The 17,758-nt window shown below is 40.9% G+C and overlaps 1 protein-coding gene across 1 annotated transcript in view; it reads right to left on the bottom strand.

The window, feature by feature from the left end:
• LOC306784659 (potassium voltage-gated channel subfamily KQT member 5-like) overlaps positions 1-17,758 on the bottom strand; it is a gene marked incomplete at its 5' end in the record, with an annotated part of 115,131 nt that overhangs the window by 25,043 nt on the left and 72,330 nt on the right. Inside the window, 8 exons of the mRNA XM_079278720.1 lie at positions 3,450-3,476; positions 5,798-5,892; positions 6,843-6,938; positions 7,189-7,299; positions 9,152-9,277; positions 10,382-10,557; positions 14,388-14,514; positions 15,239-15,329. Of these exons, the coding sequence (XP_079134846.1) occupies positions 3,450-3,476; positions 5,798-5,892; positions 6,843-6,938; positions 7,189-7,299; positions 9,152-9,277; positions 10,382-10,557; positions 14,388-14,514; positions 15,239-15,329 (849 nt within the window). The remainder of the gene's footprint in view (positions 1-3,449; positions 3,477-5,797; positions 5,893-6,842; positions 6,939-7,188; positions 7,300-9,151; positions 9,278-10,381; positions 10,558-14,387; positions 14,515-15,238; positions 15,330-17,758) is intronic.

The following is a 17,758-nucleotide window of genomic DNA, read 5'->3' as shown; positions in this document are numbered from 1 at the left end:
TCATCTTCCGTTTTGTGCGTCACTGAGACCTGGCTCTGTGGAATGATACCGGACTCTGCACTCCAGCTGGCTGGCTTCCAGCTGTTCAGAGCGGACCGCGACACAGAGCTCTCCGGCAAATCGAAAGGTGGAGGAATCAGTTTTTATACCAACAGTGGCTGGTGTAACGATGTGACAGTGATTCTACAGCACTGTTCTCCAGATCTGGAATCTTTCACAATAAACTGTAAACCATTTTACTCCCCCCGTGAGTTCACTTCATTCATTCTGATCGGTGTTTACATGCCGCCGCAGAGCAACGTGCAGGCAGCACAGCGGACACTCGCCGATCAGATACGGTGTGTGGAGCGGACCTACCCGGACTCTCTAGTTATTGTCCTCGGTGACTTTAACAAAGGAAACCTCAGCCATGAACTCCCTAAATACAGACAGTTTATAAAATGCCCTACCAGAGAGAAGAATATTCTAGATCACTGCTACACCACAATCAGCGGGGCATATCACGTCATTCCTCGTGCTGCACTGGGACACTCGGACCACGTCATGGTCCATCTGATTCCTGCTTACAGGCAGAAACTAAAGCTCTGCAAACCTGTGGTGAGGAAATTCAAGAAGTGGACCAGTGAAGGAGTGAAGTGGACCTATGGAGGACCTTCGGGCGTGTTTGGACTGTACAGACTGGGATGTCTTCAGGACTGTTACCAACAGTCTGGATGAGTATACAGAGGCTGTAACTTCATACACCAGCTTCTGTGAGGACAGCTGTGTTCCAACAAGCACCAGGATGAGTTATAACAACGACAAACTCTGGTTCACAGCAGAAGTCAGACAGCTAAGGCTGCAGAAAGATCAGGCCTTTAAGAGTGGGGACAAGGTCTTGTACAAAGAGTCAAAGTACAGGTTTAGCAAGGCGGTGAGAGATGCTAAACGACTGTACTCTGAGAAACTGCAACATCAGCTCTGAGCCAATGACTGCTTCTGTCTGGAGAGGTCTCAGACAGATCACCAATTACAAGTCTAAGACCCCCCACTCCATGAACGACCTCCGCCTGGCAGACAAACTGAATGAGTTCTACTGCAGATTTGAAAGACAATGGGTCAGTCCTAACTCATCCCCCTGCTGTGATTGCAGTCTGCCTTTTAATTCTTGGACAGTTTGATGTTTTTCTTGGAGGCTAAATTTAGCTCCGTGTTTGGTGTCAAAATGCCGACGTGAATTGTATCCTTCATCACCGACACGCCTCATAACACAGAAGACAGACCCGTTGTTCTCCTTGAAGCACAAACATGTATTCGCTTTCCCATCTTTCATTACATTTTCTTCCCTCTGCATCAATTTTTCTCTTCGTGGACATTTTGGGATTATTTGTCGACCTTTTTCAATCGTTGCCTCTCCTGTCCACCTGTTGTGATAATTTTAATGTCTGTACACAGACAACATGCTATCACATAATTTCAACTTTCTATCTCATAATTTCGACCATGGGGATACTTTTATTTTCAAGTCTAACTTTTAATTATTTTTCCAAAAACAAAAGAAGAAAAAAATCTTTTTTTTTTATTTAATTTTTTTTTTTTGCTGGCGGATTCGCGGGCCACATAAAATGACGTGGCGGGCCGGATTCGGCCCGCGGGCCTTGAGTTTGACACATGTGCTGTACACCAACAGCTGCACCTCCAGTCACCAGTCCGTCAAGCTCCTGAAGTTCGCGGATGACACCACCCTCATTGGACTCATCTCTGGTGGCGATGAGTCTGCCTACAGGTGGGAGACTGACCATCTGGTGACCTGGTGCGGTCTGAACAACCTAGAGCTCAACGCTCTAAAGACAGTGGAGATTGTTGTGGATTTCAGGAAGAACGTAGCCCCACCAGCCCCGATCACCCTGTATGACTCCCCCGTTGACGTGGTGGAGTCCTTCCGCTTCCTGGGCTCCATTATATCCCAGGACCTCAAGTGAGAGCTGAACATCAGCTCCATCACCAAGAAGGCTCAGCAGAGGATGTACTTCCTGAGGCAGCTGAAGAAATTCAACCTGCCAAAGACAATGATGTTGCATTTCCACACAGCCATCATTGAGTCCATCCTCTGCTCCTCCATCACGGTCTGGTACGCTGCAGCCACTGCCAAGGACAAGGGCAGACTGCAGCGCATCATTCGCTCGGCTGAGAAGGTGATTGGCTGCAATCTGCCGTCCCTCCAAGACTTGTTCGCTTCAAGGACCCTGAAGCGAGCAAGAAAGATTGTTGCCGACACCTCTCACCCTGGTCATGATCTGTTTGTGCCCCTTCCATCTTGTAGGAGGCTGCGGTCCATCAGAACTAAGACCCCACGCCACACAAACAGTTTCTTCCCGTCCGCAGTCGGGCTCATTAACAAATCCCGGGTCCCCCACTGACTCTGTCATCCCCAGGACATTTCCTTCTGGTCTCTTTCCTTCTGGTCTCTCCCCTGCACATCCCTGTTTCTCTATTTAAACACACTCGTCACTTTTAACATTTCATACACTTCACTTGGTTTACAGCCCTGTTATCTGTTTTTGTTGTGCACTTTATTCTACATTCCATATTTTATTGTACATTTTAAATAAGTTTCTATTTCCTGCACTGTGCTGATTGTTGTTGATAGTTAAATGTTATTGTTTATTGTTACGCATCTCCCGCCACGACAAATTCCTTGTAGGTGAAAACTTGCTTGGCAATAAACGGTTCTGATTCTGATAGAGTGCTCGTGTAAAAGTCGCTATTAGAGGGTCAACGTTTCATTACCCACAGCCTTCAACACCTCCTAACTTAACTCTCTCTCTCTGTGAAAGTGCAGTTCAAACAGAAGTGGAGTGGTCTTTGGCTTTATAATGCTTGATGTTGTTCCCCAAATAGGGCTGGGTACTGTTAGACACAATTTGATAGTGGCGATACAATACCTTAGTTTTGGTACAGATAGCATCATGATGTTTTATTTTAATATAAAACCCACTGTGCACCACCTGTCCAGGACCAAAAAGCAGAGTAGCCAGTATATCAAGTAACAATGGTATTTTCCCTTGGTGCAGACCAGAGCTACAAACAGATAATATCGTCCTGTCAATAAATGAATGCTAACTTTCAAGTCTGCTGGATGTTTAAATAGCAAACGTTCGCCCTAACGCCCTTCAAGGTGACAATATGTAAATGTTATGCTTATAGCTTGTTGCACTTAGTGCATATATTGACAAAAAGCTATATATTCAGGTTTAAGTAATATAAACAAAATCCTTTATTTTGTTAAGCCAAACTTCTCAGATGTTAAGTGTTCTGATACACAAGATCTTTGCTTGAATAAAAATTGGCATTCAAACTGTACATGTCAGTTTTTCATATTCAGTCTCAAAAAAGTATTACGTTTTAATAACCAGATCTATTCAACCTAATAGAAGACATGCTTGTTCAGTGAAAAAGCAGTTACAAACCTTGTGGTTGACTCTCCCTGCTCCTTCCTGGAGTTGGCAGATAGAAGAAGAAAAGATATATTAGAAAGCATATTTTCAAAATACTTCATCAATTGTGCTTAAAGGACCATACTAGTGCTTTTGTATATTTTAGCTGATTTATTACAAATCACAAAGACTTTAAATTACAGCTAAGCATGTTGAAAAGCCAAGCTGCTGTGTTTCTGACATTTTAATGCATTTTCCCTTTTATTTTCAAACAATATAAAAATCGATAAGACTTCTAAGAAGAAGAAAGTTGATTACATAATGTCAAAGAAGCAATTTTGTTGAGTAGAGTGTACAGAAATTATGCAAATCAATGGATGCCCGGATAAAGAAAAAAAAATGTTATAGCCTGCACTAAAGAAATGTAGGTATACGTGATTTGTAAGGAGCTAAAACCTGAAAACACACTGATATGGTCCGCTACGTCAGCACAGTAGAAATATTTTTGCATTAGCGACTGATGCAGGAGATTTGATGGTAGCAACACGTCGATCAATAATAAGCATTCCAGGGGAAATAGACCTCAACAAACAGCAGGCTCACTAAAAACATGCGAAGGAAGCACTTGCAACAAGAGATGGGGACTGAGTGACTGAAGATCACTAACAGTAATCACTTTAAGCAGCGTCTCTGAATAACTGTGTGACTACGGTACATGATATATGCCTTGCAGATGGTTTTCACAGTATTTCCAGGCTCCATAACTCTGTGTAGGTTTGTGTTATTACTGCTACTAGCTTCTGTTTTTCACTCGTGCTACCAAAGCCACTGAATCGATTATGAGCTGTTCTTGCGCCAGATAGTCAACAAAGTACATATTGGTCCCATTTTTCACAAGCCATTCATCTTCCGATATCTTTGGCACTAACGTTTGTAAACACCCGAGCTAACCAATTTCCATAATATAAATATGTTTGTAAGCTGTGTATAGATATGAATACATAATGCAGATATAACCCAATCAGCTTTCAGCCATCCTAACAGCCTTTCCAACACTTCCAATCAAGAGGGAGGATGAGGGGGAGAGGTGAATGTAAGAAATTTGAGCGTAGAACTGTGTTCAGTAGATATAATAAAAGTGTTTAATAATTCATAATTAAGAATTCATAATTTGTCATAAACATAAGTGTTTTGGAAATGCATAATTAAGATAAGCATAAAGTGTTTTAGGATTAGTAGCTAACAGTAGGACTGAAGACATGAAGCTTATGCCAAAGTTGCAAGAGGCTTAACTTTTATACTGAAGGATTATCATAGGAGGAATTAAGCAATAACTGACAGTCATTGAATGTGTTAGGAACTCAGGGAAAGAGACTTGAAGACAGGCGTTTACAGAAGTGCACAGGGAAGTTAGCTAATAGAAATTGGGATAGACGGAAGGGGAGGAGTTTCGAACGGATATGAGGGCGGGATCTAGAAAGCCTTTTCTCTCTGTTAATTACGCCCCCAGGAAATGGACGTGTTTTTCCTGAGGAGCGAGGAGAGTTTTTGCACCGGGTGGGTAATATTGTAATATTTCATAGGAGTAATGTACTCCATTGTATAACTGCAATCGTACTTGCATCAGTGGGATTAAATTCCTTTAAATTGTAAACCAGTTTTGGTAGAGTTATTATCACAGCGTGTCGACTGTACAAAGCAGCTGGACACGTGCTCCGGCCTCCTCTCTGTGGAACAGACTCAAACTTCCACATGAATACGCCATGAACACCCCTGTTTAAGAGACAGGAAGTGTACACCATTTCAAAACACACAGAGTTGTTATAGAGTATCTTTGACTGCACCTCTAAATTACTTATTTTAAGAGTCTTAAGTGCTGCAAATTAAAAAAAAGTTGTATGGCTCATTTGGGGCCACAACTGACATCCAAAAAAGATACTGAGATAATGCTGAAGTCACTGCCTCAGACCCTCGATGTCCCTGGCACATTGAGCACTTAACTGACTTTAGTTAAATACAGAGAGCCTGACTCAGTGCAAATGTTCTGGATGGATACAATGTTAATTTATATAATAGCAGCAAAAATGAAGGGTTGCTCAGAAATACGTTTTTTGTTGAATTCAAGCAAGCAGAGATTAACGGAGCCTGGAAATGATCTGTTTTGGCTGTGAACCAATTTATCATAAGAGAAGAAAATTTGAAAATCAATGCATAAATAATGTAAATAAAGAGGGCAACACAGATACATTTAATAAAACAAAGAAAAACAAATTGAAAACTGTTGAATAATTTTTAAAAAGATAACTTAAACTGGACAGAAGTGAAGTATAGGAATAGATGGCTTGAGTGGCACAGACACCGGTTGCCATAGTGGTACCTACTTTGTAGGGCTGCAGGTATGCAACGCCTTCAAGTGAGGCTTCCAGGTAGCAATGGAAACCGAGTTCTCATCAGCCGCATAACTACGCCAAACACACTGCATGCAGAATACACAAAACCAGGAAGAAGAAAATAAATCATAAATGGGAGGGATAAAAAAAGTAAATAAATACAACAAAGACAAGGGAGAGGAGGGATTAAGAAGTAAAAAGGAAGAAGAGGATGAGGAGAATAGAACACAAATAAAAAAGCTGATTAGTGAAAAAAAAAAACACGTGTGTCACACGTTTGTGGCTGAGCAGAGGTCAGGCAGGAATACATGCCTGTGGGAGGGCAGGAGGCTCTCATAGTGCCGCCAAGTGGCGTTCATGTAGGGTTTGGTGCCGTCGGTGGAGTAATAACGCCACGCGGCCTGGTACAACATGGGGACGGACAGGATGAAGAGGAGCAGGAGACAACAAGAGGTGGAGTACAGGAAAAGGGGGAGATGGGAACATGAGATGGATAGGTGGGAGGGGGAAACCAAAGAGGAGGAAATTGAAGAAGCATGTAGGAGGAAAGTAGGTGAGAGAGGACAATAAGGAGCGCACAGAGACATATATGAGGAGGACATCGTGAGGTCAGCGCCAATAAAAAGAAATGTGTGAATCACATGAAGAGAGGGATGGCAAGAATGGGTTTGACAAACTGGTGTTTCTAGGCTTAAAGCCTTAAAGTCTGGAAAGGGCAAAATAAATTCCCAGAGATGAGAGAGCTTACTGCAAAGTGAGGATGATGAGGGCACAGGGCAGGACAGAGTGAAGCTACAGGCTATGGGCTTTTTATTGGTTGTGACATGGTTTCGGAGAGTCAACGGAGGAAAACGAGAAACTGAAGAATGATAAAATACTTCAAACACATTTTATATTGCAAGTTTACGTTGATATTGTGGTGTATTTTTATTTTTTATAAACAGCAACAACTCATTATTTCAATGTTCATATATTCTAGCTCAAAAACAGTTATGTTTGTCAGAGAAACAGAAAGAGAGCGGGCTGTCTGCTTTACCTGGATGAGGTAGGCGGCTGGGTTTCTCCTTTTCTCAAAGTGCTTCTGTCTGTGCTGCTCCTGAACCTTCAGGGCAAAGCCTGAGCCCAGAATACCCTGGTATGATATTAACAGGATTAAATTCTGGATGTGTGCGCACACCAAAGACTGTCAAGTATCATAAACTGCAATACTGATGAGAACGTCCATTGTGGCTGCATTTTTAGGTAAACCTCAAAGGCCTGCTATCAAATATTATCTTGCTATGTAAATAACTTGCAGCGAGTTAAACACAAACTGATCCGTCAGAATAACACTGAAACATGCATCCTCTCTGACACCTGTAGAATGAAGAACACAGACTTACAGCTGGCAAGGCAAAGAAGGAGATTCCCAGGAGGGCAAACCCTGCGGACAACATCCGTCCTGTCCACGTCTTTGGTGTTTTGTCCCCATAACCAATGGTTGTCAGGGTGATCTGTGAAAACATATGATTTATTATCAGGTCCTGAATGATCATATTAACTTATGCAGATGAGAGGAAAAACGTACAAGTATAAGCTTTACTTGTATATCATTTAAATATCATCTCAGAAAACAACAGCTGACAGGAAGTTGTTTCTTAAAAGACATGCTGCTTTTAGTACCATTTCTTTTAATAGACACTCTTTATCAAGGTTTTATAAGATAACTAATTAATGATTATTAAACTGCTTGCCAGTGTTGTATAGATCAGTTATAAACCATTAATAAGAACAGCTTATGGGTTATCAGTTCATTAATAAGTTTTTTCTCATTCAGCAGGACTCTTGTCTTTCTAGCTTGCTTTTGCATTTAGTTTATTAAGAAGCATTACCATTAATCATCCTTAATTTTGTCTAAATGCTTTAGTAAATGATTCATTATTAACATTAGATTTATTATTAACATTTCATTGCTTTGTGCATCAAAAACTAAATTCCACTCAGTGGCATATTACTGAGGTGGTGGCAAATGTTTGTGAAGCATCTATTTAACATTCGTGGCAGACTTGAACGAAACTGCTGGTTACACAGTATTTATCTAAGAGGGCTGAACTTGATGTGTCAGTATTCTCTTAAATTACACAAATTATTTAGACTTAGTCAACTAACCTCGTATGTTCAGTATTTGCCTTCTTTGACTACTTTGAGTTATGCGTCTTGGTCTGGTGTTCTAACTGTATTATATTTGCACGCTGTTTCGTTTGCACACTGCTGGAGTTTGCCACATAGAGGCATGATTTGAAATGATGCCTTCAGGCCGTCTGACTGATTGGATCTGTGTGGAGACTTTGTAAGAGAAAGTCTGTACAGTGTGGCCTTGGCTCCAAGAACAATGTTGAAAGCCTGTGGTTGAAATGTATTTTGAAGCACTGCATGTCTGTTCTTGCTGTCATTTATGTGTGAAGACTTACTGTACTACAGGGATGGTCTTTCAAGACACAATGAGAGGGCAGTTATATCATATTTACACCTTTGACTGACTGCACCGAACAAAAGAGATGATTAAAATGTCTTGATAAAATTGAGGTAAATGTCATAACGATTCTTTCTAATGGGAAAACCTAAATATGAAGAGAGCTATTCAAAGCAGGACCCTGAAAAGGGGTATTTAATATATATTAGTGTATTCACTATTTAATGACAGAAGCAAATATAGTAATATCCATCCATCCATCCATCGCTCAGTTTTTTCAGACTAATCAGTCGGTATTATCTTTCATTCAGGCTCTTATTGCTTTGCATGACAAAGGCGGCTGCAACCTTTAGGTATCATTATGATTTTTTGAGCCGTTGCCGCTGTCAATGCTGAAGGCTATGACAAATCGAATAGGAGAAAAATATTACCGTCTAATACTGGACGTATTTATGTGAAGAGGTAACAGTGCCGATTTGTAAGAAGTGTAACTGTGAGATCTCCTGTTGCACAAGAAACGAGACTGTGTGTGTGAAAAGAAATTATAGAAATTCACGAGATTGTGAAATATATTGGAAGTGGAATGAAACTGGTCTGGCAGCTGTTAAAACTTCATTTCCATCTTCAATTCCATATTTGAATGTTAAGATGTCAGCCATATTGCCCAGAGAATTGATTTGATGCTGCTGTTTTCATTCCTCCTGATGCAAGTTCAAAAGATGCACAGGGATGCACTACAGTTTTTGTTTTGTTGTTTGTCAGGTGTAGAAAATGGTTTACAACTACATTTCTTTGTGTTACCCTGTGTGGCATAATGACAATAAAGGATCCTGGAATTAGGAGATTTTACTGAATCCTGACAAGCAGAGCAACAGATATTCCGCCATACTCACCGTGCCCCACCACAGAGCATCAGCGTAGGTAGCAAACTCCTTGTTGAACTTGTTCTCCACAAGGTAGACAAGGAACGAAGAAAAGATGAGAACCAAGAAGCCTATGTACCAGGCGGTCACCAGTTCCTGGAGGCAGAGATCAAAACTGACTTTCAGTGAGTCATTTTATTAACACAAAAAAAAAACACTTTGCATATGAACAGTTCAACCTTAATCCACCTTTTATTGAGGTTTTCAAATCGGCATCAAACGCTGTAGATTATTTTAAAACACCCAGGTAGTCTCTTTCACAAAAACTCAAATATAAAAGTGCACAAGGGCAGGTACATGTTGTTACGGTTATCAGGCTGGCACTTTGCAGCATTTGTCATCAAATAAACGCCAGCTCCGGCAGGCTGAACAGTGAATTCTGATAGCAAAGCAGATGTAAATGAAGATTCTACCTATTCCAACATCGACCCATCAGTAAGACTGGTGAAAAATTGCCCCAAATTCGACAAAGCACTCCCATAGGTTCCCAGCAATACACTCACCTAGTATGAAGCAGATCAGATGAGCAGTTCTTGAGCTATGTAGACAGACTGACTGACAGAGATTCCTTGATTTATACTTGGGTGATATCTACAGGGCAGAACTCTACCCTGACCACCAGTACATGGTCCTTAACATAACATTGAATGTAAATACCCAGGTCTTTTGCTTACTGCTCTAGCAGTGTTGATGTTGATCGCTAGCAACTGCCTCCACTGCACTGCAAGCTGAAAACGTACCAAATGCCACCTCAGCCGCCACCTTTATGTCAATTGATTTTACCCGCTGCTGCTCTTACTGCTGCTCACGGCAACTAGAGTGGATGCTGTTGCCAATACACATCCTCTACTCCAGCATTCACCCTTCTACAGGTTATAGGATTCAAAAACGTTTTGAAATATATCCTTTCAAAACTGTAGACTGTACGAACACCACAGATTAAATTCAGTTTACCCATATTATTTTGGAGAAAGATATCTCAAAACAAAAACTACCTGCGACTGGCTGCATAATTGGTTGTTTTTGGTAATACAATAACACAATTTCAACATATGTACTAATATAGTGTACTATATCTACAGTACTTCACACTGGAGTTCACACAAAGTTCCCAGCGATCTTGATCTATGCCTAACAACGGCGATGTGTGTGTGTGTGCGTGTGTGTGTGCGCTTTGGCCATTCCTCTGTGGCAGCTCACCTTGCTGTGTGCGTAAACCACAGAGCCCAGCAGCTTCCAGGTGCCTCCTCTTCGGTCCATTCGCACCATGCGAAGGATCTGCAGGAAACGCAGGCTCCGCAGCACCGAGGTGGCAAAGATGTTGCCCTGGCTACCCGCCGAGACCACCGCCACCGACGCAATCAGCACAATGATGTCTTGAGGGCAGAGAAGATACATGCACAAGGGACAACTATAACTCGTTATGACTCAACCCTGGAAACAAAATACAGCTGTCTGGCATCATGATCATACATTTAAATCGTATACATTTCATAGTAACCGAGTGGAAATAATATTCTAGATCTCGGCTTCTCTGCTACGTTATTTTGTAAAAGTATGATTAAAGCTCTCTTCCTGCACGCTTTTTTAAAATGATCTTTGTGTTAATTTTGTGCATTTACTTTATATTTCTTGATAAACATTCAAGTCAACTGAGGTCATTCAATTAAAAAAAAAAAGATTCATACGAGCAGAAAAACATTCACCCCGATAGCTTAAGAAGTTCGACCTAAAGGCAGGTATATCTTACGAATATTAATCTTAATGTGAAACTGGCCCTTTAAACAGACAGGCAGGATGGCTCATCCAAGCCTGGAGGTCAGAATATCTGGGACTTGCTTGATGTCTATCATGTAATAACAGCAACTCACTGTTGTCACCTTGTTCTCACCCCTCACTGTGGCAACTTATCCCAACAAAGGCTCCATATTACTGAAGCTGACATAATCTGCCGTGGGCATCAACTCAACAATAATGTGGTGGCCCGTTCTTGATTCCTCTTCCTCTGTACTGAGCCACGTTATGGGGCTCTGTTTCTGACTCACACACTATACAGTCCAAATAAATACTCTTGCAGACGCTGCTTTCTTTGCCGTCACTTGATTGATTTCATTTTCTCTCTTGACAAATTTAACAGCTAAATAATATCTGTTTAACGTGAGGTCAAAGACTGTCCCGATGCCCCGTTCCACACAAAGGAAAACACAACTCGAGACTCAGTCCCACCCCTTCCTCTTATACCAGGTGATCCTCATCTGCTTGATCACGGAAGTTCCTAAAGAAAAGTAATTATACAGAATGCAAAATGTAACCTTCGTTCATAAATTAAAGGAATCACACAAATATATCAGCAAAAATGAGAAATTATGATTTGGAATCAAAACTAAAAATATGGCTCTAACAAGTAACAATAATGTTCTGTGTGCTCTTATATATGCTGTTTGTATACGTCGCCTGGCTACTACATCAATATTGCTGTGGACAGAAACAGGAAAGTGTGGAAGATAAGCTGAAGCTTCTATGAAGATTATATTTCCACGCAGAGTAGATCTGAAATTATCAAGATCTCCACATGACATGTCAGTGAGATTCTCACGTCTACAAGTTGCAGATGTGTTTCTCATTTAATTTTGATGTTGCCATGTGAAACACCCTTGAGTAGTGTTATCTAGTTCACACTGTGCAAGATGTCAGCTCCCGTTCTTCCGCTAAACCTGTTTCTGAGAGAAAATGCTGACCACGGTCTGTCTAATGGCTTCTCTTCTAAACCATGAACCAGTGGGCAGACCCAGAGTGGGAAGAGGGAACAGTCAGCAGCAGCACCATGAAGAATACATTAATGACACCTCGGAGATGAGAGTCTCTGGGGCACCCGCAGGGCAGCAACGGGTTCACTCCCTTTGACGGTGCAGAGAGAAAACGTGAGGAAAGTGAATGATAGAACGGTGAATGTGTGTGTGAATGTTCAGCTTCCAGTTGTACAGCGTTTTGTTCTCCATGTACGAAACAAACCCTTCATACAATATAACATACATTTGTAAAGACAACTTTCTAAAACCTAAAAGCATGAAAGACCATTCAAAGATATTAGAGCAGTCCTCTCACACATCTGCCTGCATCCAATGAAGCTTTTGTGGCATGAGATTTCGAACTTTTGAACTCACTACCTCAATTTGTTCAAATACCGTACCAAATTCCCATATTGTTTAATGCCGGAAGAGGGACACATAAGGATAAATAAATCTGTTGGTAGCACTCTAACATCAATTCGGCCCTCTAATCTCTCAAGCACCCAAATCGATTTTTATTTAGAGGTGTACCGACTTCCCCAAGCTTCCTCCCGACACACAGTGCCATCGTTTGCGTCAGGCATTTTATTTCAAATTGAGATAATTTACCATTTGCAAAAACAGCAACAGCGATGAAATGCAATAACAGAAAATCAAAAACAAAGTTTTTTTTACATCTTGTATTGAATGAGAATTCAAGGTCATAATTTTTTTTGCACAGTAAGATATATATAAACATTTGTAAACGAAACACCCGATTTGCAGCATGAGGTATTCTGACCATCAGGCAAATCAAACACAAACATATCAGGAAAAGTGTGTGGTGTTACAATCCATCCTCAGTCATTCAAAGAAATTCACAAACAGATTTCATGAGCAGCCCCAGTGAAGCTGTGCAGCAGGAGTTGTTCGTTCAGATGTTTATTTCTAAGTTCCCAGGGAGTGTCCATGTAGACGGATTTGCCCCGATTGGGTGACTGCAGAGGACAACTCCACAGCTTACATCACTTGTGGTGATATTGCCTTCAGTAAGTTAATTCTGTTCACTCTGGGGCTCCAATAAGTTTGTTGATGCACTCGTACATATAGGAAACTACACTTAGACATACATGAACAGAAACACACACACACACACACACACCCTCAGTCGTGCCAGTGGGTTTTCACAGAAACAGTAAACAATCTTTGTTTGTTTGCTTAAGGGTACCGTAGTCAATTTAGACATTGGTTGATTATTTTTCAAAGGGCATGTCAAATAGCATATATATATATATATATATATATATATATATATATATATATATATACGTATATATATATAGTCACAGAAGCAAGAACACAGAGAAAGATGAATGTCAAAGCCACAAACACATGATGGGACTGATCATCATGTCAATTAAGATATTTTACGAAGTAAAAACTCGGAACTGAATTTGTACCTTCAAATGGCACATTTAAATTTTTTTGAAGGTGCTATAAAAATGTTTTTCTCAAAAAAGCCACACAATGACTAATGCATAAGTTCAGGACAAAAATGGGTAATATCACAATATTTGAGGCGCTACAAAAATATTTTTCTCAATAATTCCATACAATGACTGATATGTAATCAAGGCATCGTTGACTTAATAATTGTTAATAGTTTAAAACATTTAATAATAACAATAAATAACCACAAAGAAATAAGAATACAATTGAATATGATTGTCTGATTGATGTTTGTTTTTTGTTAAATAAATCTAAGAAAACACTTTGAATCTGTAGACTACTGCCTAATAGTCTTATTATTGCCATTTGATGACAATTGCTCATATATTGTAAGCCTAAATAAGTATATGTATTATTTAGAACAAAGGTTAAATGTTATTTCACAAGTTTCAAAAAATGCCCTCAATTATTTGAAAATGCCCCTGGATTTCAGTCAGTGGGGAAAAAATTGCCCCCAAAAGAATATGTGAATTTCCTACCCTGACCCAGTACAACGTGTGACTACGGAGCTCAAGGCACCCTGCGTGACGTCTAAGCCCCGGTCTCCCTCCCTCAAGCGCTCTTCTGTAGTTTCCAAGAAGGAGCAGAGAGATCCATGTTTAAACAGTGGAAAGAATACAAGTCAGTTAATGCAACCTCATTACGTAAATGCTCTCTGCTCTTATGAGCTCTGACCACAACTGTAAATGACAGGAGCAGACTATGGTCAATAGCGTGCAGTGGAACAGTGCTCACGTCCAACATCTGACTGCCTTCACAGAGAGCACAACTGAGGTCCAATAGAGGGCAAGTAAAAGGCAGCTCAACGTTGAAACAATGAAGGAGAGGGAATGGTGCTTTTACTGGAAAAGATTACTTTTTTGGGGAGGGTTATCTGTATCTGCTTCCACAAAATAGACTCAATAAAAAGGTGTGCTCCAACAACTCACCTATGACACAGAAAGGCTTCCTGGCGAAGCGGATTCGTCCCTGCCATCCTCTGTAGCGACAGCAGCATCCTGACGACCAGACACGGGCGATGTACTCCAACCCAAACACTACAATCATCACAAACTCCTGTTCAAAAACACAGAAACAACAGTTGTTTTGTCAGCGTGTCAATGGTGGTAACAGAAGATCGTCATGTGGTTTTCCAGGCATCATGCTGTATGTTAACCATTACAAATACATCATCAAACATTAAAATACACGCCAGGTTAACAAAGTATTGTATCTGGTAATGACTGTGACAGGTCGTTAATGCACACACATTGAGCTCCCATTAGATAACAACGATACAATTTGTGAAATTGTAGCTACAGCTGCAGGTGCAATCATGTACAGTAAATGGTCGACTGAATAAAAAAGAGACCTCTCCTTTCAGTAAGAGGATGTTTAGTCTTTTTAAAAGCATCTTTGCTCTTGTGCCCACTTTGGATAAAAGTGTCTGCTCAAAAAAATGACTGTAATGTACTGGTAGTAGCTTGTTTAGCCCGTCTCACTTTCTTTCGGAGGGTAACTTTGAACTACATTTAGTGTTATTTGGACTTAAAGTTTCCAGTTTGAGGGCAGATACTTAAATAAAGACCTAGAAGTCTAGGTCTGCTCTCAATTATAGAGGAGTTTCTCTTCATAATACAAAATTAGTACTTCACATTGCCCCTATAAACTGCAAAAATCCCAATTAGCATGTATCTCCTTGCACAGGACTCCCTAATAACTGGGTATTTCACACGGATTTGCAAGGTTTTGCAGGGCTTAGCAGTGTACACTCTTAGCTGATGGTTTTCCAGTTTCTTACCAGAATGAGGAGACAATAGGAGGAGAAGTCCTGATGAGCTGGGATGGTTGAGAACACAGAGAGGACCAGGCAGTTGAACACCAAGACAAACCTGAACAGAGCAACAGAAAAACAAAAGGAAAGAATCGTAAATACAATACGCACAACATTGGAATCTTTTAGAACTACCGTACATCAATGGTCTGACCTCTGAAACGACCACACTGACCAGCAGATCAAATCTCAAACTCCAAAACATAATTTTCACTGGACACAAATATGCTGTTGATCACAGAAAAGTGCACTAAAGTGGAATCGTCCACATGCATTTTCCTTTGTGACAAACTCTTGAACCCATTCTGGCACTGAAGTAAGAGCAGAACACGAACAACCTGGCAGCACACTCACAGAACCTATTTCCTCTCTGCAGTGAACCATGAGGCCGACTATTATTCAATTTCCTGAGATATCAAGTTCATCATGCTTGTTTGTGTAACACGATTTGCAAGAAATAAGCAGTGAAACTGCGGCTATTGGAAAACAAGCAGAATCCAACCATTTCCACACTCCGAATGTCGCTCCCTCCACCAGGAAACCGTAGCCTGCCATCTTCATAACCATAACATGTTTTTTTTCCATCACAAAAATCTTCCAAAAATACGTCATTGTCTGAAATAGCAGCATGGGGTTTAGAGCTACGGTGGCTCGTGATGCTAAACAGGGAGAGCACATCTGTGTTTTATCATCTGAGATCTCCTCTCAAGCCTGCTGGAGAAAGACCGGTTGACATGCTTTGTGCAGGCTTTTAGAGAGCAGGCAGTCAAGTCATGTCCTGCTTCATGTTTGTACAATTACACATTAACTATTCAAACTGCAGAACATTCGCTAAGCTCTAACCTTTATGCATCTAGATTTGTAAAAAAACTTTCAGTTAAAAACGTTCACTTCCAGGGAACTGGTGTCACGATAGTATGAGCCAGCCTGATCTCCTAAAAATGACGTTGCCATACAACAAAACTGCATTGTCAGATACGTTTAGAGGAAAACGTATTTTTACAATCGACCAGGAGACCGCCGTTCGTATCTTGTGTGAAAACAAAAGCTGATGTCGACTTATTTTGACATTTTAATATCTGTAACTTAAATAACATAACATAGCCAAACGTTTTATTACTAAAAAATAACCAAGTAGTTTTGTTGCGTTTTGTTTTCCATTTCAAATTACAACAATTCAAAGTTGAAAGGAATTCTTTCAAGCTTGAAAATCTGGAGCCATCAGGATTTCATCCAGTGTTTGAAAGGCGCCTGTGTGAAAATGGTGGGTGTGCAGAGTGGGTCAGTGTCCCATAGCCTACAGTACAGTACAGGACGTTGCTGCTCTGACCCAGTCAGGCCCTCTTTGACATCCAGAGAGTCAAAATGGAGATCAACATTTTCCACAGCCATGTGGATGGTTATGTCATTATTTCTCAACCCATACGTTCTTGTCTTGCTCCGTCATATGGCTGAGAGCTACTGAAGGTTCGGAGTGAAGCAAAAGCGTTACGTATCAAAAGTTTGCTCTGTTCACAAATACAGGATTTGAATAATGTGATTTTAATTGGAGGAAAACATCCAGTGACAAGCATTGTGGCGCTGTCATCTGAAAAGCAAGTCCCTTGTCACCGGCACACCTACGCCTCTCGCACTTACAAGGTTGTCAGACCGAAAATTACAGAGTGACAATCAACTCCCTTCATCCATAGCCAACCTCGTGTTACGATTTTGAACATATTTACTTTAAAAGGAGGGTCGAGAATAACTGAAAAGCACCCTGACAGCATCATTAAGCTCTCAACCAAGTTCACTAATTAATCCCACAAACTAGCATTCTCAGCCGGCCTTGTGTGTCATCATTCCCTGCGCTCATAGGCGGCAGAATTAATCTGGAGTGTCTCGCACTTGTAACAGAGTGATCGCTTTAACCTTTCAAACAGCCACGGCTGAAAATTAAGCTGCACACACACACAGACACACAAACGCACCTTCACAATAGCAACATGGAGACATCTGTCCTTCCACCTACTCATCCAATTACCTCTTCAAAATGCATCCTCCACCCTCCTCCACTCACTTTTAAACAGATCCACTGAATGAGGTGGTAAGTGCTGCTCTGATTTGCATAATCTAATTCACTTATTTGACAGGAACAATGCACGTAGGCATTGTCACATTTAAATAAAGTGCCATCGATGCAATGTGTGTAGCACTTCTAGTCGTAGCTAATTTGCAGATCTTGTCCCTGGTTAGGCTTTTAAGAAATAAAATGAATATTTAAATGAATCACATCTTTTTGTTTGGAAAATGGGTTGTACCGTACTTTTCGGACTATAAGCCGCTACTTTTTACCCCACGCTTTGAGGCGTCGGCTTATAGTCCGGTGCGATTTATATACCGATTTTTCCGTAGCTTTTCTCCGCCACAACAACAACCGCAACTTCCGGTTCCGGTCTAACACAACATTTACTAGCTCCCGACACAGAACAGTTGCTACCAGCAACC

The sequence above is a fragment of the Melanostigma gelatinosum genome (assembly GCF_949748355.1).
Source record: "Melanostigma gelatinosum genome assembly, chromosome: 11".
Lineage (NCBI taxonomy): Eukaryota > Metazoa > Chordata > Actinopteri > Perciformes > Zoarcidae > Melanostigma > Melanostigma gelatinosum.
The sequence above is the reverse complement of the archived record's forward strand: the minus strand, read 5'-3'. Positions and strand labels throughout refer to the sequence as shown.